This window comes from Desmodus rotundus, chromosome X, assembly GCF_022682495.2.
Source record: "Desmodus rotundus isolate HL8 chromosome X, HLdesRot8A.1, whole genome shotgun sequence".
Lineage (NCBI taxonomy): Eukaryota > Metazoa > Chordata > Mammalia > Chiroptera > Phyllostomidae > Desmodus > Desmodus rotundus.
Window position 1 is genome coordinate 90,627,014 of NC_071400.1, and position 22,231 is coordinate 90,649,244.

General features: G+C 41.0%; 1 protein-coding gene across 5 annotated transcripts in view; it reads left to right on the top strand.

Annotated features, from left to right (window-relative positions):
• SH3KBP1 (SH3 domain containing kinase binding protein 1) overlaps positions 1-22,231 on the top strand; it is a 311,830-nt gene that overhangs the window by 156,026 nt on the left and 133,573 nt on the right. For 4 of the 5 annotated variants that reach the window (XM_053917427.1, XM_053917429.1, XM_053917428.1 and 1 more), the window contains 2 exons: positions 7,332-7,461; positions 21,051-21,256. In XM_053917427.1, coding sequence (XP_053773402.1) covers positions 7,332-7,461; positions 21,051-21,256 — 336 coding nt within the window. Of the gene's footprint in view, positions 1-7,331; positions 7,462-8,028; positions 8,089-17,444; positions 17,520-21,050; positions 21,257-22,231 lie in introns of all 5 variants that reach the window. The other variant, XM_053917430.1, reaches the window with a different exon arrangement.

The window sequence follows — 22,231 nt, forward strand, 5'->3', positions numbered from 1 at the left end:
TAAATGCAGGTGAAGTTCTGATTATAAGAACAGATATGGCATATGGACAATATTACCAGGAGAAATGGCATTTGAGGGCCTCTGGAGTTTCAAAACTGGCTTGTTGGACTAGTGTTTTTGAAAAAGTCATTGAGCCCCTTTGTTTTCCCATCTGTGTCATCTAGAGCCTGGGGAATGAGCCACTTCTCCTTTTGTGTTGGATGAACTTGGTCTCAACTGGCCTGTCTTAGTCATGACCCAAGGGATGTTCAGAGTTTCTTGCTTTTTTTTTTTTGTGGTTAGTTTTTGAGATAATTTCTCATTGTCTCATTGGTCCCTAGTCAGGCTGGCTAGAGACCAGTGGCTTCAGTTTCAGACTTAAAGCCTAACTTGGCCTTATAGTTTGCAAAGTAACTTGTACTTCGAAGAAACTTACGCATCTTCCTTGTGCTCATAGCAGGAGATTTCATTCTCTTATCTGGAGCTAAATAGGCTGTTGAAATCCTTCAAAATTTGAACTCCTCAGATATATTTTGTCAGTTTGGATGGATAGTGATGATATTGTGATTTATAATAAGAAGTCTATATTTGTCTATGCCTGGTGGTTCTGGCACAGTGCCCCTAAAATCCTAGGAATTTCCTAAGAGCTTGATCAAGTTGTCTTTTGTTATGTTAATGATGACTTTTGGCCACACCTAAGGATGAACCAATCACGTGATTAGAGGGTTAGAACTTTCACCCCCACCAACCCACAGTCTGGTATAGTCAGGGAGGGTAAGATACACAGCTAAGAATGTAAATTAATAACCCAAGATGTTAATTGAGTGGTAAATGATGGCATTCACAAATGAGAGGGATTTAAAAACCAAGGTTCTCAGTGAGGGTGAAGAAGATACTTCCTAGAATAGGTGGTATTTCATCAGGGCATGTGGAAGGTGAGAAGTACTTGGATGAATTCAGGAAGCACAGGCTGCATTGTGTAAGGTGCTGGGCTAGTCTAGAGGAAGGACAGGATGTTAGTATAACCTTACTCCAAAGTTGAGTATGACCTGTGAATTTTCAAGGGCAAATGTGGAGTATACAGAGCAGGAGACGGCAGATACAATCAAATTCAGTTGAGATGAAAGTTACAGTGTTGTCTACACTGAACTGTTAAAGGAATACCCCATTTAAAGGTTTCTTACATATGGGTTTTCTAAGATCAACACATCCCCATAGATAGTTTTCTCACCTGGGAATAGTGACTGGACAAAACTTCAGGATCTTGATTCATCAGAAAGGTTATCTTGCTGGCTTGATTTTACTATTAGCTTATATCTTCAAGCTGGAATTGACAGTAAGGCCTTAGCATTGAGTCATTAAAAATTTGGGGACCTATAGATTAGCCTGTAGCAGTTTTGAAGGACAGGACTTTCAAGCATTGCTGAGGATGTCTATAAAAGCTCTTACCACAAACCCTTGCCACTATGAAGAAAATTGTGGATGTTGCTCTGACTCATTGGGCAAAGTTTCCATAAGTCTTAAATAGACATTGTATGTGTTTTCCTGCTCTAGCTGGTGTGGCTCAGTGGCTTGAGCGCGGGCCTGCGAACCAAAGGGTTGCCGGTTCAATTCCCAGTCAGGACACATGCTTGGGTTGCAGGCCAGGACCCCAGTAGAGGGTGCGGGAGAGGCAGCCACACATTGATGTTTCTCTCCTTCTCTTTCTCACCCCCTTCCCCTCTCTCTCAAAATAAATACAATATTAAAAAAATAAATTTATATGTTTTCCTAAATCATTTCCCTTTAAATTACACATTTCTCTTTTGAGGGGCCCCTCTTGTGCAGAATAGGCTTATTCTCAGAAGAACGAGACAAAGGAAGAGAAACCAGCATCCTGTGTGTTTGGACTGTTCTGGCCTTGCCAGAAAGAGGTAATCAGACAGCAAACTACACGGGAGTTGGGGGAAAGTATTGGCCCAGGCATTTACAGCCTATATAATACTTGTTTATATTTGGCACAACCAGCTTTTCATGCCCCCAAATCAATAAGGACAGTTATTTAAAGCAACTGAAATGGAAAATAATGTAGGTGTTTATGCCTTCAGGAAGGGGTTCCCTTAAAAACATATATATGTATATATATATATATATACACATATACATACATATATATTATATATAGTTTTTTTACTAATTCCACTAATAGCAAAAGATGTTTTCTAGAAGCAATTTGTTTTTTCTGCAGCAATATTACAAAGCAAACTATGTCTTTGCACATTTGCATGAGTTCTAGAGAAGGCAAAGTTATCTTAATACTTCTCTAGTATTTTTAAATTTTCAAAATTCTTTTCCTTCTCACAGGTAAGGTAAAGGGCTACTATTGAAATTCTCATTTAATTATTTCTGAATCAATTTTTATTGAGATAATTGACATAATATTGTATTAGTTTGAAGTGTACAACATAATGATTTCGTACATGTATATATTGCAAAATGATTACCACAGTGAGTTTAGCTAACATCTATCATCACACATAGTTACAATTTTTTCTTATGATGAGAACTTTTAAGATCTACTCTCAGGGGAGGGAGGGGGGTTCGGCTGGGGTGGGGTGGAGGGATGGGGAGAAAAGGCACACAACTGTAATTGAATAACAATAAAAAAATTTAAAAAAAATCTACTCTCTTAGCAGCTTTTAAGTATACAATACAGTATTGTTAACTGTTGTCACCATGCTGCCCATTACATCCCCAGGATTTATTTATCTTATAACTGGAAGTTTGTATTGTTTGGTCATCTTCATCCATTTTGCCCCACCTCTGGCATCCACCAGTCTGCTCACTCAGTGAGTTTAGAGATTTTTTTTTTAAATTCCACATATGTGAGAACAGACAGTATTCATCTTCCTCTGACTTATTTCACTTAGCACAATGCCCTGAAGGAACTGGAAAAGAAGAACAAACATAGTCTAAAGGTAGTGGAAGGAAGAAAATAAAGATCAGAACAGAAATAAATGAAACAGAGACTAAAGAGATAATAGCAAAGATCAATGAAACCAACAGCTGGATTTTTTTTAAAAAAATAAATAAAATTGACAAATCTTTAGCTAGACTCACCAAGAAAAAGAAGAGAGAGGACTCACAGAAACAAAAGAGAAGGGGTTAAAACTGATGCCACAGAAATATAAAGGATCTTAGGACACTACTATGAACAATTATACACCAACAAATCAGACAACCTAGAAGAAATGGGTAAATTCCTAGAAACATCCAACCTACCAAGTCTGAATATATTTTGAGAAAAATTTTAGTAATGATAAGGTGTGGTTCTTTCCTTAAAGCTTGACCTGTCCATTCCTTTCCGGAAAGAATGGTAAAACATCTCTTGGAACAATGAAGCTGACTGCATTTACCTGTGTGCCTCTTTCTCTCCCATGCTTCCCTCACATGCACCCCTCCAGTGTGCTTCTGACTAAGGTTTGGGTATTCAAGGACTAATTGAATGTAAAAGCTATAGTATAACAGCCCTTAAATGGATTTTTCTGTCTTGTTACTTGTACCCTGAGGTAGACTTTAAACTTGGTAAATGTTGTTCCCCTTCTCAGTACAGTTGACAGGTAAAACTACAACAATGGTAAGTTGAAGATGGAACCGTTGTTAGTACCTAGGTACCTGAGACAGCCCAGTCGTCTTTACATTCACAAGTCGTCTTTGATGCCTTACTAATGTGATAATCTTTATAAGATTGGGTGGAGGTAGAGGCGTTGAAATTCATACAGATACTTCCCCAACTTCCAACGGGGCCAAGAGCTACAAACTACCTACTTGGGTCCCGAACCCACTTAGATACTGGTGATTGTGAAGACATGGAAATTGCAGGGAACTCAGACACAAACTATTTAAGTGATTTTACTGTGTCTTTCTCAAACACTACCATGTGTAAGCCACCCTGCTCCCACCTCTGGGCCGAAGGTGGGGTTCTCTCTTGGGACACAGTCATGGGCTCCAGAGCTGGCTGGGTTGATCACAGAGAGACATTGTGGGGGTGGGGACTTATTCTCAGCCTAGAGCCAAGGCCTGTAGAAGACTTTTGAGGAGTGTGTCTTGGAGGGGGAGAACATGGGTATCTGCCCCCTTTCATCACTTTCTTTGGGGCAGAAATTGTAAGCCCTTGGTAACATCCATAATTTCCATTTTATTTGAAAGGGATACATTTCTCTCTCTCTTTTAAATATAGGGACATAAACATAAGCAAACTTACTTTCTAAGCAGGGGGTGTACAGCCTCTGTATGTTCATTTCTTTGTTGCAGAGGCTTCTCAATCAATCTGTCTTGAGGTCCTAGGGCAATGCAGGATAGGTGCTCATTAAATATTGGGTGGGATACACAGACCTAGGCTTGGCAGTACCGATAGTCAGGGTCTCTTGGTCCCTTTTGCTTCTCACAGGAAGGAACAATCCTTTTGTGAAGGAATCAGGGTTTTGTAGGCCCCCATAGAGGATTTCCCCCAATGATTTTCTGCTATTCATTCATGCATGCATGCATTCAATTCATTCACTCATTCTGTGTGCAAGGTACTATGCTTTACTCTTTGAATGAATGAATGAGTAAATGAATGAATGTAATCATTCTGGGCTTCAGTGTCCTCATCTTTATACAGGAATATCCCCAAATCACTTTAGAATATCACTTTTAGAAATCATTTAGAATATAACTAAAGAGGGATAGTGTGGGAGTGAGGATCATTTTTCTCATATCTCCAGCCTGAATCTCACAGCCAAAGCAGCAGGCTATAGGAAGAAATAGCACCGAACAGCTCTCATTGATACTGGGGCCGGACTCCCCTGCCAATGGCGCCTGCAATGGGAAGCGTTCCTCCCGAGGGGATGAGCAGTGGTTTTATTATGTGTCCCTCCACTTGCTGCGTGGCTTATGATAGATCTCTGCTGGTTCCCTGTTGGCCACTGCTCTCAGACTATGCTGTGACAGTGATACAGGCATCTGGGCATGTGGTAAGGTGAAGATATTCCTGTTTTACCAGCAGACAGCCCACCGATCCCACACATCAGGAGTTCTTCCTTCAGGGATCTCAGGCTGGAGGCATTTATTACTGTGAACAGGAATGTTTTAGATACTGTCAAACTAAATCAAATGGACTTGGCCCAGCTGCCCTGTGCTGTTGGGGATTATTCCAGGGACTGCTCATTTGCGGTCCATGCCCTTGGTTTTTCCCTTCTGTCCTGTGATTACAGGAGAAGGAAGGTCATTTTATGGTTCCTTATTCAGGACAAGCTACAAATCCTATGACTATTTATATTCAGTCTCATGGTGAATCTTCCTAACCATCCTAATCCTATAAAAAGCTCCTTGAAAGAATAATACGTATCAGTTGAGTTGGCATAGAAACATGGATTGATTTAAACTAAAATGCAGTTAAACGCCATAATTTAGTATTGAATAGTCATTGGGACCATTGTGCATGGATGCTGTTGTCTGGATTCTTTCCGGAAGATTCTGTGACCATGTAGATACTATCACCTCTCTGCCAGTCTGTGTTCCACGAGCTCCCTGACAAATGCTGATCATCTGCATTCCCCAGGCTGTGTCAGCCTCCCTGTTTCCTGAAAGTCTCACACCCCTCCTCTACTTGGATCTTTTTTTAACACAGTAGTGAACTTTATTTTTTAATTGAATTTTTTATTGTTGTTCAAGTACAGTTGTCTACATTTCCCCTCACTGCTCTCCACCATCCCGCCGACCCCTACCTCCTACCCTCAATCTTACTCTAAGAGGTCACACTTAATTTTTATTTCTTTTTTCCTCAAAGCCTTCCTTCAGCACCCCGGATCTCAGTGACCTTGACTCTGGGTAACAAGTTTGATCCGTCTCTAGTCATGGCACTTTCTCATCTATTTACCTTGCATTGCTAGTGTTTAGTCACACACCCCCTCTCTGCTCTGGAAACCATGTGCCCTTTCTACCTTGGTAGAATATCAGCTTCTTGAGGGAAAAAAAGGGACATGTCCTGTATGGTTCTGTGTCCCTAGCCCCTAGTGTAGAATCGTAATACATCCATCTCTAACACTGATCAAGTGAATTAATTGTCCCCGTTCTACAGATAGGAAGCCAGGGTTCAGTTTGGTAGGCAATTTGAGTGACATCATACACCTGCTAAGTTTCAGGATAGACTGTGAACTGGGATTTTCATTCAATATTCTTTTTCTTTTTAAATTATTTTAGCTTTTACCTTATATTTATTGATTTGAATAGGTAATGTATACCTAAAGTATGCCTAACAAAACAAAATTCCACAGGTTCTAGGTTTCTTTCTGTTCTACCACACCACTGGTAACTTAATACTTGCTTGTTCCCAAAATGCCTTGTTAGTTTTCCTCCAAGCAGCCAGCTCGCTGCTATTACTACTTTGGGTGTTCTGTTTGGGCTCCATCACAAAATCTTGGGATGACTTTTTTTTACCCTCCTCTTGCTTGTCCAATGAATTGGTTGCTAAAGACCAGCTCACACCTCAAAGGACCTTCAAATCTGTACCTGACTTCTCCATTCTCACTGCTCCCCCAGGTGCAGCTTCCCCCTGCCCCCTGCCCAGATGACTGCAGTCTGGCTGCCCTGCCCGCCTCCCTTCACCCATTTCAGTTCATGTCAGGGCTATCTAGAGCCCTTCAGGAACCTACAGGAAGTCCTCCCACCTTAGCTCGGGGATTCTTAACTGTTTTTGTTACACTGTCTAGGCAGTCTGGGAAGCCATTCTGTTTTTAAATAGTTGTTTTAAATGCATAAAATAAAACACAGAATATTATAAAGAGAACCATTTATATAGAAGTATCTATCAAACTGTTTTAAAAGCAAATTTTGATATCGTAATCTCTGTGTAATTCCTTATTATGTGTAATGTAATTCCTCATTAATACATTAAATAACAAAATCTCCCAGTACATATGACAATGGCCACCATTTCCAAGTAGTAATGTGTACAAATATCTTGAGATGCTCATAGCATCTATGATGTGACATGAGAATATCCGTGATTTGTTTGTTGATGACTCGCAAGTCCTCCTACTGTCACTGTGGTGTGTTACCTACCTTTGTAATCAAAGGAAATGCCAAATGTCAGTTTGAGGTTAGTGAAAATAATTTTTTTCCACTTGCATTTATGGCCCCCTTCCTAAGTCTGAATCTCAAGGCTCTATGAGGTCTGCTTTCTGGTTCCCTGTTAAAGTATAAGCTATAGATCCTTTGGCTCCACTGGTGGGGGCTCTGCACTCTGCACCACACAGTTGGGAGAGGAAACTGGGGAACGCCGTGTCTAACCTGATCCCTGCCTTTCTGTTCTTCTGTTTGCATCTGCACAGGTAGAAGAAGGTTGGTGGGAAGGTGTTCTGAATGGAAAGACTGGGATGTTTCCCTCCAACTTCATCAAGGAGCTGTCTGGGGAGTCGGACGACCTCAGCATTTCCCAGGATGAGCAGCTCTCCAAGTCAAGTAAGGATGTCCCTGCTCAACCACCCAAGGAGGGGGTGGGGGCACCAGTGGGCGCGGCTCCTGCATCCCCTCTGCTCTGTAGCCTGTGACAAGCAACTTTGATGTAAGCTCACAAGTACGGTTGGTTTATGCTGCCTTAACCCACGCAGTTTAGTAGGTTTATCATTGTACAGGTGTGACCTGCCCACCTTTACGTGTGTGCAGAGGCACGCTCTGTACATCTCTGTATAGGTAACTACCAACCTTCATGTCATGGTAATAACTGCCTCACGGGTGGCCCATGTTGCTGTGCCTTCCTATATTTCTAAAGTGTTGCTCACTGCAAGTTTATAATTATTTTTGAATGAAACAAATGGGAATGCTGTATTTCTCAGCATCCCCTGAAGAACTTGGAGAAGAATGGCACAAACATACGTTGTTGGTGGGGAGAAGTGCTGTGTTTTGGATGAGTGCATGCCAGGTCCCTTAGAAGTATGACAAGACAGCTGAGAGCCTAGCCCCATGGTGGGTGAGCAAGCATGTCCCTCTGCGATGGTGAGAACGACCTCCAGGTCTTTCTTTCTCCAGGGCCTGAAGCTCTCCTCCCTCCAGTTTCTCCGCTGCCCTTTCCAGCTCACGGAGCAAAAGGTCAGGACCGGGAAGCTTTGTTCTCCCAGTCGCTAACCCAGCTTCCTGTGTGAGCGTCTATGTATCTCTTGTGCTGTCTTGAGCCAAGGTCGTGGGCATGAATGTCATAAGAGGCTTGACTGTGTCATAGTGGTGAGGCAGACTTCCCTTCCTCACAAGAGGAGCACAGCTCCATCCTGTCAAGAAATAATTCGTAATCAGCTTTGTTCTCCATTTGGAAAAATCCGACTTAAGTAGTGTTCTCAAGTTAGTTGAGTTTCTTTTACTTAGCCAGCAGCATGTTTGGACAGGTTCCCACTTCGTAGGTAAAGCCATTTCCAGAGGAGTGTTCAGGTGACCTCCTTCACTTGATGTTTCAGCAACTCTGACTCATACAGCTCGTCACCCATAGAAGCATCAGTGCTGGCTGGTTGGCTCAGCAGCTTCAGCCACACCCTTTCCCTATACTTGCAAAGACTGGGGCCCCTGCCCCTGAACCCCATTCTATCCTAGGATCTATGGTAGGCAGGACGGGAGGTGATTGTGGAGCAAATGAAGCATCTTGGAGCTCCCGCTACTTTCTCTGGCTTGGGGAGAGGGGTTTCTCTGCTAACATGACTCAGCTGATGAGTGTGGCCAGGAGAGCAGAGCATGTCCTCGATTCCATGATAATGGGAGCTGGCGCAAATTGCACATTACAATTCTAACTGCCTGGTGCCAGCCTTTTGTACACTGGAGTAGTTGGACCCTGTAATAGCAATACTATGCCTCAGGGATGTTGTCGATTAAATGTGCTTTTTTTTCAGGGAAGACCAAATTGGGTCATTATACCACTATTTCTGTGGGAAAATAAGTTATGAGTTCCAATAGCAACAATGTATATAAACCACCTCACTCATAGAAGGCCCTCCACAAATGGTCATTCTCATTGTTAATTGTGTTAAACTCTTGGGATGTAACCAGTTCATATTTTGAGGCTGCTTACACACCGATTGGTACCATGTTCACAGAAACATTGTCTGCATTTGAAAATTACTTTGGAATTCCTCTAGTGATGCAGAAGAGGAGGTGTGGGGCAATGTTGGACAACCATCTGGGGAGAACCCTGACCTCTTAGTATCCGGCCATGATAGCTATGGCTCTCAGAGCTGGAGGGTCACAGAAGTAATGCCTCTTATATTTTTGGAACTATTGAAATGAACTCTCCTCTTGCTCCAGGTCAATAATAGAGGCATTTGATGCTGCTCATCTCAAAGCACTCAGGGCTGGAATTCCTGAGACAGGTAGGAAGTTAGGAGGCTGAATGGAGTAGTCTCCCCATTCACGCAGCCTTCCTTCACATGCTCACAAGGGGCTGCTTCTCTTGTAGAGACTGCCCTCCCCCACACTGATTCACTTAAAAGCCTTCCATCTCATGACCAGAGAGCCCAGTAGTTTCAGCAGCCACATTGAGTTACCCTGGAATCTATGTCTTGTTGAAGGGATTTTGAGGTCCTAAAGAGGTATGGTCTTCTAAGAAAGATGGATGCCTCTGGTAAGAACTACATGGCTTGTATAATCTTCCTATATATATACAGTTAAGGAGAAGAGGGCTTATCTATCCATTTCTCTATCTTCCTGCTCATATCCATTTATCTATCCTTCCTTCTTTCTTCCCATCTTTCCTCCTTTTCTTCTATTCATTCAACTTTTTTTTTTTTTTGAGCCCGTTGTTACCAAGACACTGCAGAAGGCACTGAAGATTATATAGACAAACCAGGCAGGACCCCGCCTTCAGTCAGCTCACATTGCAGGAATGGGGTGCACAAATCAACAGACATTCAGGAAAATGCCCCAGGTGCTCAGCTAGCCAGGTATCTGGGGAGCAGCGGGGTACAAAGGCTAAGAGGCCAGTCCCATGGGGATGTGGGGACGATGATGATCACAAAGGGCTTCATAGAAAAGTCCCTAAGTCTTGCCAGATTGAAATAATCTTCTAAAAGAGAGGGAAATAGCATCTCTTAGTGTCTGACAGGGTTTTCAGTAGCCATTTACTTTCTGATGGGAAAATTTTTATAATCACAGGTCACATGCAGAAATTACATATAATGGTAGGATTTGTCTAAGTGGAACCCCTGATTTTAGAATGAATCTTCTTATTTCCTACCCCCAGAGAATGGTGTTAGTAGTTTTGATGTGTTTTACTTAAAAAAAAAAACCTCTTGAAATACTTATAGATTCACAGGAAGTTACAAAAATACTGTTAGGGGAGGTCCTATGCACCCCTCACCCACTTTCCCCAGGGATAATATCCTGTCTAACTATAAAAATACACATTTACTTTTATTATAGAACTAAGAAAGACAAATGTAGTTAGTACCCAAAAGGCATCTGACTTTTTACTGTGGTGTATGCTAAACTGTACTTAATCAAGGTCTTTGTTAGAACATCCCACTTAATACTGTTCATAAATTATACTTACTTTTCACAGAGATTGCTTAATTAATACATGGCTTTGGGAGTATGTTAAATTCCTTATGTTAGTGCCATTTTGGTAATTTTGACAGATCCTGGTGGCATATAAAAATCCTCTTAATTTAAATGCTAGCAGACATTAGAGTGGCATTTTAAAGACAGATGTGAGAGAAAAAAGAAGAACAAAAGAAATCTCAAAGTAAATAAATAAAACCAGAAAAAAAAAAGAATCCAGATATCTGGGTAGTCTGGAGCATTGGAAAGCCTGCCACCAAGCTTTAATAAATAGATCCTGATTTGGAAATTTAAAAAAAAATCCTAATACACATGAGAACAACTTGTATACAATGTATGCTTGTATATCTCTTTGCTACACACACACACACACACACACTCACACTCTCCTGTATGTGCACATACTTATTTCATTTTTGTACTTCCAGAAAGTATTGGAGGGTAGTTATTCAGTTGAATTTTGTCAACCAATGGGCAAATGCAACAGAATAAACATTGCATTAGATTTATAAGGAAGTGTGCCAAGACAGCTTGACATATGGTAGGCATTCCCTAAATGCTTGCTGACTCCTTCCTTACTCTGAGGACAGGCATTTTTGTCTTTGAATGACAGGTGCAAGTTGGTTAAGCTTGCTTTTCTTTTACCCTGATATATTTTTATATTATGGTGGTTATGAAAAATCTCAACTCTAAATCTTTGTTCAGGGTAATTTAATCTATCAAGGAAAGCATTACAGCAGTTGTATTGGTTGATATGTTGTTTTAAACATTTTATCTTGGATAAGAAAATTCACTGTGATTAGTAGCTGGAAGTTTTTGCTACATGATTAAATTTGAAAACATTTTTACTTTTCATAGAACTTTTAAAACCTTAGTGGTGCTTTTCAAAAAGATTTTAATATACTTTTTTGTTTGTTTTAAGTTTCCTTGTATCACCATTTATTCCCCCCATACTCTCTTCTACCTCCCCCATAAGTTTTTTATTACAGAAAATTTCTAACATGTACACAAGGCTAGAGAATTGTATAATGAACCCCTGTGTGGCCTTCTCCTAGCTTCAGCAATTATCAGTATGGCCAATTGGTTGTATTTATACCACTACATACTGTTTTGAAGCAAACCCAGATAGCATATAATTTTATCCATAAATATAGTCATGTGCTGAATAATGACATTTTGGTCAATGAGGGATGGCATATACCTCGGTGTTCCCATAAAGTTATAATGGAGCTGAATTTCCAGTGAGAAATGGAAGGATATGTGGATCAGGATGATTTTTTTGTTTTTGACACGAGCAGTACCTGTGGGGCTTGGCAATAGATTCTCTCTCACTCACAGCACCTCACTTCTGAGTGCACAGATTACATCCCAATTGGTCAGCTGCTGACCTGTTTCAGCACTGAGGAGCCTGACCCGCCAGATCTATATATTCAGAGAGCGCTACAGTCCTCCCAGACCCAGCTTCATGGTGTTCAGAGTACATTGTTATACATTCTTTATCAAGGACCTAAGATCCTATACAAGGACACGGGTCCACAGGAAGCTATCGTAACAGTTATTAAGTGCCACTGTCACTTTAGTAAAAGCTTCCTGTGGTGATATGGAACTGCCTGTCCCTGTCCACTTTGGAAATATTTCCAGGTTGTAAGGATGCAAAGCGTAGATAATTTTTATTTCTTCCTTCAATTCAATGCAGAGAGCACCCTTTGTGGCCGATAGGGCCAATGGAACCAAAGACAGATTTCCAAGGTCTAGCTATTGAGTCCTCAGTTCTACACCCTGTTCATGGTAAATACTCTCCTGTTTTATGAATACCACAGAGTTCCTGCATCTGACCACTGCTCCGATGGGCAATAGCCAGAACCGCATTGCCACAGCGATCCCTGTTTCTTTACCTCTTCATCGTGATTTCTTATTCCTGCTGATCCTCAGGCCACCTCCCACTGCCCCTGGCAGTCACCGTTAGGGTGATCTACACCGGAGCCAGTTTCTCCTCTGTATTTCTGGTTGGTCCAGCCCACGTCCCTGTTCATGGAATTGCATCAACAGCTTTGATGTTTTATCTTGGGCCCTTTCACAAGGAAGCAGGGGTAGGGCTTATGGGATAGTATTTATAAAATCTTCCATAGTGTTCAGTAATATTCTAGGCTTTAACATTCACTCATTCCTCACTGACTGCCTCACCCAGAGCAACTTCTAGTCCCGCAGGCTCTATTCATGGTAAGTGCTCTGTAGATGTGTACCATTTAAAATAATCTTTTATACCAGATTTTTACTGTATCTTTTGTAGGTTTAGTTATGTTTAGATACACAAATACTTACCTTTGTGTTACAGTTGCCTACAGTATTCAGTACAGTAACATGCTGTACAGGTTTGTAGCCTAGGAGCAGTAGGCTGTACCATGTACCCTAGGTGTCCAGTATGCTACATACCATCTCGGTGTGTGTGAGTGCACTCCATGATGTTCACTCAGTGCCAGAATAGCCTAATGATGCATCTCCCAAAACGTATCCCTGTCGTTAAGTGACACATGACTGTATTTCAATTTGTGTCCATAAAAGCGTGTCTTAAAATATCATTATCACACCAAAAATAATGGCAATTTCTTCACTGTAATTAAATATACAATCATTCTCCCCACTATCCCTTAACTTCAATGTCTCTGGTTATATTTTGTTTGCTTTTTTTCTTCTGTTGATTATGTCCCAGTTAAAGGTGACATCCTATGGTATTTGTCCCTCACCACCTGGCTTATTTCACTTAGCATAATGCTCTCCAGTTCCATCCATGCTGTTGCAAAGGGTATAAGCTCCTTCTTTCTCTCTGCTGCATAGAATTCCATTGTGTAAATATACCATAGTTTTTGGATCCACTCATTTACTGACTGACACTTAGGTTGCTTCCATACTTGGCTATTGTAACTTGTGCTGCTATGAACATTGGGGTGCATAGGTTCTTTTGGATTGCTGTTTCATGGCTTTTAGGGTATAATCCCAGCAGCGGAATTGCTGGGTCAAAAGGCAGTTCCATTTTTAGTTTTCTGAGGAAATTCCATACTGTTTTCCACAGTGGCCTCACCAGTCTGCATTCCCACCAACAATGTACTAGGGTTCCCTTTGGGGAGAAGGGTTTTCAGGAACTACTACAAAGGACACATGGACAAAACCAAGGGGGAGGGTGGAAGCAGGGGAGGGAGGTGGGTTTGGCTGGGGTGGGGTAGAGAGGTGGGGAGAAAATGCAGACAACTGTAATTGAACAATAAAATAATTTTTAAATAAATAAATAAATATACAATCATTGTTCACTTTCCCCTAATAGTCTTCTATTTTTAATATGATTTGTTAGTTTGAATCTGCATCCAAAGAAGGTACATACATTGTCATTTGTTGATATGTCTCAAGTGTCTTTGAATCTAGTTTCCTCCTCCATGTCTCTTTATTTCCTTAACAAACTGAGATCCTTTGTCTATTAGTTTCCCACTGTCTGCCTTTGCTGATTTCATCTCTGATATGTCATTTATTCTATATTCCTATAAATTGATAATTAGATTTAGGGGCTTGATTAAATTCATACACACACACAAATATATAGTTCAAAACTACATCATAGGTGGTAATATACAGTCTATCCAGAGGCTCATAATGTCTGGCTGTCTTATTTAAAAAATATCAGCAGCGACTGATGATTATCACATGGATCTATTTACTCGTTAGGGCTTGCAAAGTGGTGCCAACAAGGAATTTTTTGAAAGAACAAAATGGGCTCCCGTGTAAGAGATCAGTAATGAAAAAACTTGAATAAATGAGGTTTTTAAAAAATAAAACATCCAAATGGTTGCAGTAACAGGGCAGACAGAATCTTATATTAGGGATGGAAAAGAATTTAGAGATCATTTAGCCCGGTGTCAGATAAGAACACTAAAGCCCAATGAAATTAAGTCCTGGGCGTGGCCTGGCTTCTGAGGGATGAGGCCACGATTAAATGCAGGCCTTCACAGACATTGGTTTTGCCTCCTTTATGGCCTGCAGTTCACCTCACAGAGCACGTGACAAATTTCAAGTCTGAGTATAGTTTAGCTAATTTCTTCTTCTTGTCACAGATCATGATTAATTAATTAGCTTTTCAGTTACAGTTTTGCATGTGCTAGTATTGACTAAATAGTGTGAAATAGAACTAATTATAAATTGTATTGATATTGTATTACTATATCAAATTATAATCAGAGAATATCTTGAATCTATAAAACTTGTTTAAACTTAGAGGCAAAGAAATCCAGATATGACTATTGTTTAGTTTCAATTTCATACATACTTTGCTTCACATTTAAGATATTAATGTATCTTTTCTAATGTCTTTTTATTTAATTTCTTAGATTCTAAAATAATTGTCATAAAACTGAAAAGTATTTGTTGTTTTTTTGTTTTTTTGTTTTCAAAAACCATGTTTTAGCTACAGAAATATTTTCAGTTATCTCCCATAATTTTCAGGGGGAAAAACATTTGCATTTTCTTTCTATAATCATTAATAACCATGAGATTTCAGGTTGAATTGACTTTCTTATTTTCCTTAATTCCTCAGTTTTGAATTTAAGGCTTTGATACTTCAGTGACTTGTGAAGCTAAGACAGAGATGGAGATGGCCTTTTAGAGCTTAGGACAAACCACTCCCATAATACACAAATACTGTGTTTCATCAGCTGTAAAAACCAGGTTGCTCAGTGCTCCTTGCCTGTGTAAAGTGGAGCCAGGCTGAGAGTCCCCCGCCCGTGCCATCACTAGACTTTCTTTTCTTTTTAATATTAGATATATATTTTTCTGTGTGATGTTCTAGTAGCAATGAAGAGCATTTAGTAACTTGCTTAAAAAAAGAGTTTTAGGCAAAATTAGATGCTAGCATAAGTATAAGATTTTGTGTTGAAATTTTAAAATCGTTTTCTTTTACAGTGTTTACTGCCTTCACGTGCTAATGTTTAATAGTGGCTGGAGAGGGTTTCTCCTACTAAAATAAACAGCACTCACACTCATGAACTTGCCAGTTGCTGACAGTCATTTGCTCTTTAGATCAAATGTGTATGTCCTCACCCACCTCCAGCCCAGGCTCCATCTCTGGTGGCCTGACCGCCAGTGCACAGGGGACTTTGTAGAAACGCTTGGCCATTCGGAGACATCAGGGCCGTGACCTTCCTCAGTGATTCTCAGACCGGGGAAGAACAGAGGGGGACTCTGCTGTACTTGGAAAAACTTTATTGAAATACTGATTTCTTTTTCTCATACTTAATTTTTCTCACACTGAAAGGACTGTTATTGTTCAGTTTTGGAGAACCTAGCTCAGAAAATATGTGTGTTCCTTAGGAGTAATGTTGCCTTAATAACTGAAGTTAAGCAGGATAAAAATTTGCCCAAATAAAAACTAGCCTGTCTTACTTGCTCTGCTTTTGTCACCAAAGTCCTCAAGAGCTACGAGTCTACCAAGAACATTTCAAACACTTTATTGTTTCTTTGGATTATTCTTAAGTAGCCAGTGATTTGAATGTCTAAGTTTTTGCCTTAATTAGAAGGAACCCATCTATCAAAAAGGGCAGATTTCAAAACAAGGTCCTACAGACACCATGTCTGTAGGACACGGGAATTAGAAATACATGATTCCACGTGAGTTATTGGCCTGATCTTACGCAATGCCTTCCCGCATTAGGGATGACGTGGCCCAGAAGCTGACAGCATGCTTCCTATCAGAGAGTTCCCATTTTCCTAATGAGTGTTTCTAAGATGTGAGACAAGTTGCTCTCTCCCATCTCTGTTTTACTCTGTGCCTCTCTGTAAATGAAGCCTGCCTTTTTATCCCTCAGACTTTCTGTGAAGCTGTGTGACTGGCTTCCAGTTTGATAGTTAGCTCACAAGCCGTAATGGAACTTATGTCTCGGGTAATTTAGAGTAATGTATTTATTAATTGAGTTTGCCTTTAGCAAATTAAGTTACCTGCTGGTGGTACTGTCTGTAGGGCATACAAACACCAGTATGTGTGTGTGCATGTGTTTGTCTACACTCAAAGTGGGGCTGTGTGTGTGTGTATCCTGTGTACTTACTCCTGCTTCCACAGAGATTTGAGTTTTAGCTGTGTGTCCAGTCTTATGCTATTGATAACCTCTATTTGTAACAACGAAAAAGAGATAATATGACACTGGGCGAGTCCTGTGTCCTCATACCTGAATATAGCTTCATGACTGATATGGGAAAACCTCAATTAAGATGATTCAAGGTATAAGGGTTTTCTGATGTCCTCGGTGCTAAGCAGAAAACCTCTTATATTGCTGTGGATGCCACTATTGGTTTCCAACCTCACTGGTGAAACCCCGCCTGACCTATATTAGTACATTTTCTTGCTTAGAGGTACTGAGGATGATAAATATCTTTTAAAGAGAATCCCATGCCTTGTTTAGAATCTTGCAGTCATGGGGCAAAAGATAAAATACGATGGACCTGAATCTGCATTGTATTTGGGTCATATTCTTTGTAGAGAAGATTGTGCTGTATAATTGAGTTAATTGGATTCCTTCTGGTTAATTGAGGTTTTCCTGTTCTTGAATTATAATGTTGAAATGTTGAAATGGCTTCCAGGTTTAAATTGAGCATAATGTACATGTCAGTCATGTACAGATGCAAGTCCCACTTTCTGGGTGCTCGTGATTGTGCATTGGGGCTGCATGGGAACTTTGGGCTCATTCTGTGACATTCTGAAATTCTGCCTAAAGGTCTCTAATTAATTTTGCGGATGAACCTCTTGCAGTGGATTCATTGAAGGCAAGTTCAGTTAAAGATTCTTCCTCTTCCTTCTTTTGCCATCATTTGCTCCCCCTTCCCTCCCCCTCCTCTTTTTTTCTCTCCCCTTCTCTTCTCTCATTCACTGTCAGGAAAGACTACCTTTGAAGGGACAATTCTCTACCGAGCTGCACCGGGAAAGACGGAGGGCCACAGACGCTATTACAGTGAGTGACCTTAACAGCAAGAGGCAATTGTAAAGATAAGATCTGGGTACTTGTGTTTTTTGGTGCAGCTGCACTTTCCTGAGCTGCTCATGCTTCTGCGAAGTGTCTGTGAATTTCTGGTCCAAGGACATGGACTTATTTGCCTAAGATAAGTGCCGTCTCCTTGGTGCGTGCTATAAGAGCTTTCCCACCACTTCCCTTGGTGCTTTCTTGTTTGCTTTGTGGCTCTATCATGTGTGTGTTGTGTGTGCATGAACCATGCGTGCAGAGAGGGGATCAGTAGCATTTGTCATGGCATATGTATTTGTGGTGGTACCTCTGGGCCTCGGGGGTTGTGTGAGATGGCTTCTCATGGACATGTCTACCTCTTATGGTTATTGCTTTTTCTGAGTGGGTCATTGGAAGCTAATAAACCATTTCTTCATTGTGTGGTTCCAAGAAAGAAAAATTTGACAGGGAAGTCCATGCCAAAAATGGTGTTTTGCTTTGCTCATTCAGCCAATCACCACACGGCAGACTTCTTTTGGCTGAACCAGTGTGTAGCCTTTTGTGTTGTGAAACAAAGCTGTCAAAAGTTGAGAGGAAGGAGATGAATGTGATTAACGAGTGAGTCCTGTGAAGCCGTTAGCACTGTTCCTGCCACACAGTAAGCACTCTGTACATGTGAATTAAAAACAAATAAAAATAACCCATGGGTCTGAATTGATCAGTGCTGGAATATTAAGGTAAATTACACAAAAGCGGACAGTTCCATGTCTGGTCAAAGCAGATTTGAGGAGGCATTGTTCTCTTTCACCTCGAAGGAGAACCACCCACCCTAGTGAGCACCTACATGTGTGCATACATCTACAGAAGTGATGAAAGAGAAGGTTCAGATGTGAACACCACAACTGTGCTTCTCACACCGTCTGGTGAAGTGTATTTTTATTTCTGGTCCCAGACACACAGATACCTGGTTCTGCTGTACATTACTTCACTGTGCATGCAGTGTTCCACCTGGACTCCGCCAGAGGCATTTGATAGGCCAAGATGGATCTCTGCCCTGTTCGCCTAGATGAGTCCCACTGGCCACGTCTGGAAGTCAGACCAGTGCACACTGCTATAAGTGTTTCCAAACACACACACTTTCTGCATTTAGCTTACTGTGTAATAGTAACAAGCCTTCACGAATTGGCCCTAATATGCAGACAACACTTTGGGCTGTACTGCCTGAGAGTGTCACTTACTGTTCTGAGTATGACCCAGGGACATTTTGTGGCATAGTGTGTGTGATGAACACCAGTAGCTAAAAGATGCTATACCAAACAGACATCAAAATGAAAAGTCACATTTCTTTCCCTCCAAAGGGAAGGAAGTAGATTTTGAGTTATTTCACCAACCCAGATATTTAATTTACATAATTAAAATTGATAGAAGCAGGCTGCCAGAATTTCCGGAAGAAAAATCTGCCGTGTGTTTCCTTCCTAGTTCATGCTTGTGTGGTTGAATGACTGTGCAACCCCTCCCTGTGTAATGTAAAGATTATTTCTCACACTGGTTAATAAAAAGTTGCTAAGATGAGCCCGGAAGGCAGCATATCCCTGAAACCAGAAGCTGGGTGAAATCGGGATGGCTGTGGTGGAAAATATTATAGTTCTAGCTAATGGGGAATGATAGAAGAACCTTCACATTTTTCTTTTTGAGAACTAAAACAGCCTTGCCCTAATCCATTTGCCCAGCTGCCTTCTGATGGTGGTGGTGGTTGGGAGGGGGGCTGCTGATGGTTTCATTTCACTAACATTTGTTTATTCTACCCTCAAATGGTTCTTTCCAAGCCAGAAAAGAATATATAAGCCATTTATCACAAAGGAAGAATCCATACAGCAAAATGAGAACATGTTACAGGGGAAATGACACAATATTTGGACTCAAAAATTATATCTCCAGCACGGATATTTCTAAAAACAATGAACAAATGAATAAATGAATACCTTATCCAAGGGGGTTGTCCATGTTTGCATGCTCAAATCCAGCCCTGTAAATTGCAGGCGACCCTTTGTTGTGGGCTGTGCCTCATTGTTCTGCCCTCTGTTCTTCACAAATGCTGTTCTCTAGTTAATTAAAATATGCACCAGGGATATTTCTCTTCTCTCCTCCTTTTTGGCTTATGAATACCATTTTATTGAAAACAGTGGCAACAGTAAGCACAGCCATTGTTTTAAGGATTTGATTTTGAAACTTGCTAGCAATTTATAATGGCCTTTCTATATATTGTTTGTTTTTATTTAACAGTTTCTTCCTGCCCTGAGACTTCTTTATTTGTATGACTTTAACATTTTATGACATTTTATGTGAGCAATTACATGATGTTTCATTCTTATATACTAGGAGGCCACCTTACCTATAGGAAGATAACACACAATTGGCTAATAGAGAACGAAATTTGATGGTGTACTTTCACCCCCAAGAGTGTGGTTGTCATCAGGAGGTACACAGTAAATGTTCAGAAGCTGTCCTACTCACTTATAACATTTTAGAGACAACTTTAGTGGTAGAGTTTAGTATTCCATAAAATATCCTTTGAACCCTGCCATTTGATAGCATCACTGATGTACTAACCATCAAAGAAAGAACATACGCCCAGAAATTAACTAGAAACAAATAGGCTTTTCCTTTTAGGAACATGATTGTGGGCAGAGCCTGGGGTACAAAGAATCTGGGGAGGTGAGTGCCCGTGTTGTCTTGCTGATAATTACTATTTTGTGACTTCCAACACATGCCACAAGAAGCCAGAGTAAGGCTGTAATATCCCCAGTGTTCTTCTTTGGAGACAAGTTCAGTTGGAGCAATGATGGTGTTAAAGGAGGGGAGAAGAGCTTGGGGGATTCTGGCCTTCTGGAGGGCAGCTTCCTTCCCTCTTTAACAGTACAGTCATCTTGCCAGTCTCAACGTCAAGTTTGGTTTAATGCTTTCCTAGAGAAACATGTCTGCGTACATTTATTCCTTGTGAAGCCATCCAAAGAGATTTAATTCTTTGGCAGTCATGGTTTTGTGTGTTTTTTTTAAATTGCTAATTTGTTTAAATGGCTTTTAGCCTCACAGTTTCCCTTTAGGAAATGTTACTTCCATTGCTAATTGCTAATTGACATGAGTCACAGAGATTGGATGTACAGTATGTGGTACTGACTGGGCAGGAAGGCGAGGAGGGCTGGGGAGCATTGTTACTGCACAGACGGTGGCAAAACAGACTTGAATAAGAACCAGACTCCAGCTGAGGACAGGTAAAATGTCACATTCACAAAGAGATCTGCTTTGAAATGAGATTTTCTGTAGTTTTGATTCACTTCATAAAATTAAAGGGTGAGGGGAGAGAGATCAAACAAAACACAAAGATACCCAAACACAACATAACACACTTAAAGGAACAACCCCAGTGTAAGTTATCCTACGCCCAGTAACACTTTTAGAGGCGGTTCCTGGCTGGCTGTGAGGTGCTTCTTGGCTATGACTGATTTTTGAGCTCTTTTCTCTCCCATCCCCCCCTCTTCACAGGTTTAAGGGAAACCACAGGCTCTGAGAGTGATGGGGGTGACTCAAGCAGTACCAAATCCGAAGGTGCCAATGGGACAGTCGCAACTGCAGCAATCCAGCCGAAGAAAGTTAAGGGAGTGGGCTTTGGAGATATTTTCAAAGACAAGGCAATAAAACTAAGACCAAGGTCGACTGAGGTAGAAAATGACTTTCTGCCGGTGGAAAAGGTATGTACAGCAGTTTCTCTTTCATTGCAACATAACGTGAAGTATCCAGAAGTACACTGTAGGACTTGGTGTCTCAGACTCCCTACTCCTTCTTTGAGATTTCGGTGTTCTCATGTGCTGGCTGTTGGTCCACTCCCCTTTTTACACATAGTCCCCCTGTGTGCGAACAGCTTTCCTCCAGAGGCTCAGGCTCCTTTGCCGCTGCTTTTCTTTCTTTTTTTAATTCAAATTTTACTTTTCAATTACAGTTTACATTCAATATTATTTTGTATTCGTTTCAGATGCACAGCATAGTGGTTAGACAATCGTATACTTTACAGAGTGGTCCCCCTGATATATCGTACTCATCTGGCACCGTGCATAGTTACTACAATATTATTACAGTATTAACTATTTCCTGTGCTGCACTTCACATCCCCGTGACTATTCTGTAACTACCAATCTGTACTTTCCAATCCCTTCACTTTTTTCACCCAGTGCCCCAACGCCCTTCCCCTTCTGGCAACCCAGTCTGTTCTCTGTGTCTGTAAGTCTGTTTCTGTTTTGTTTGTTCGTTTATTTTGTTCATTAGATTCCACATATAAGTGAATTCATATGGTACTTGTCTTTCTCTGACGGACTTATTCCACTTGCTTCTGCTTTTCCTACTGATCTCCTCACTCTGGAATGTTTCCCAGTTTGACTTTTTAAATGGACCAGCACTTCTCCATTTTCTTCCCAGAAAAGTCCCTCATGCCTGGACACAACTAAACAGACGACCTTGATACTTTTCAAACACCTCCTTGCCCCTCATCTCTCTCCTGTCCTTGTACACTTCTCTGATGCTTTGTGCCTGGGGGTGTTGCCTGCTTCTGCAGTAGAGGAAAGGAGTTGGGCATTTTTCCCCTAGGAGTTAGGTGGGAATGATTTCAGACCGCCAAAAAGAAGTCTCCTGCATGTGTGAGTGATGGCAATGGCCCCGCTGTGACTCCCTGG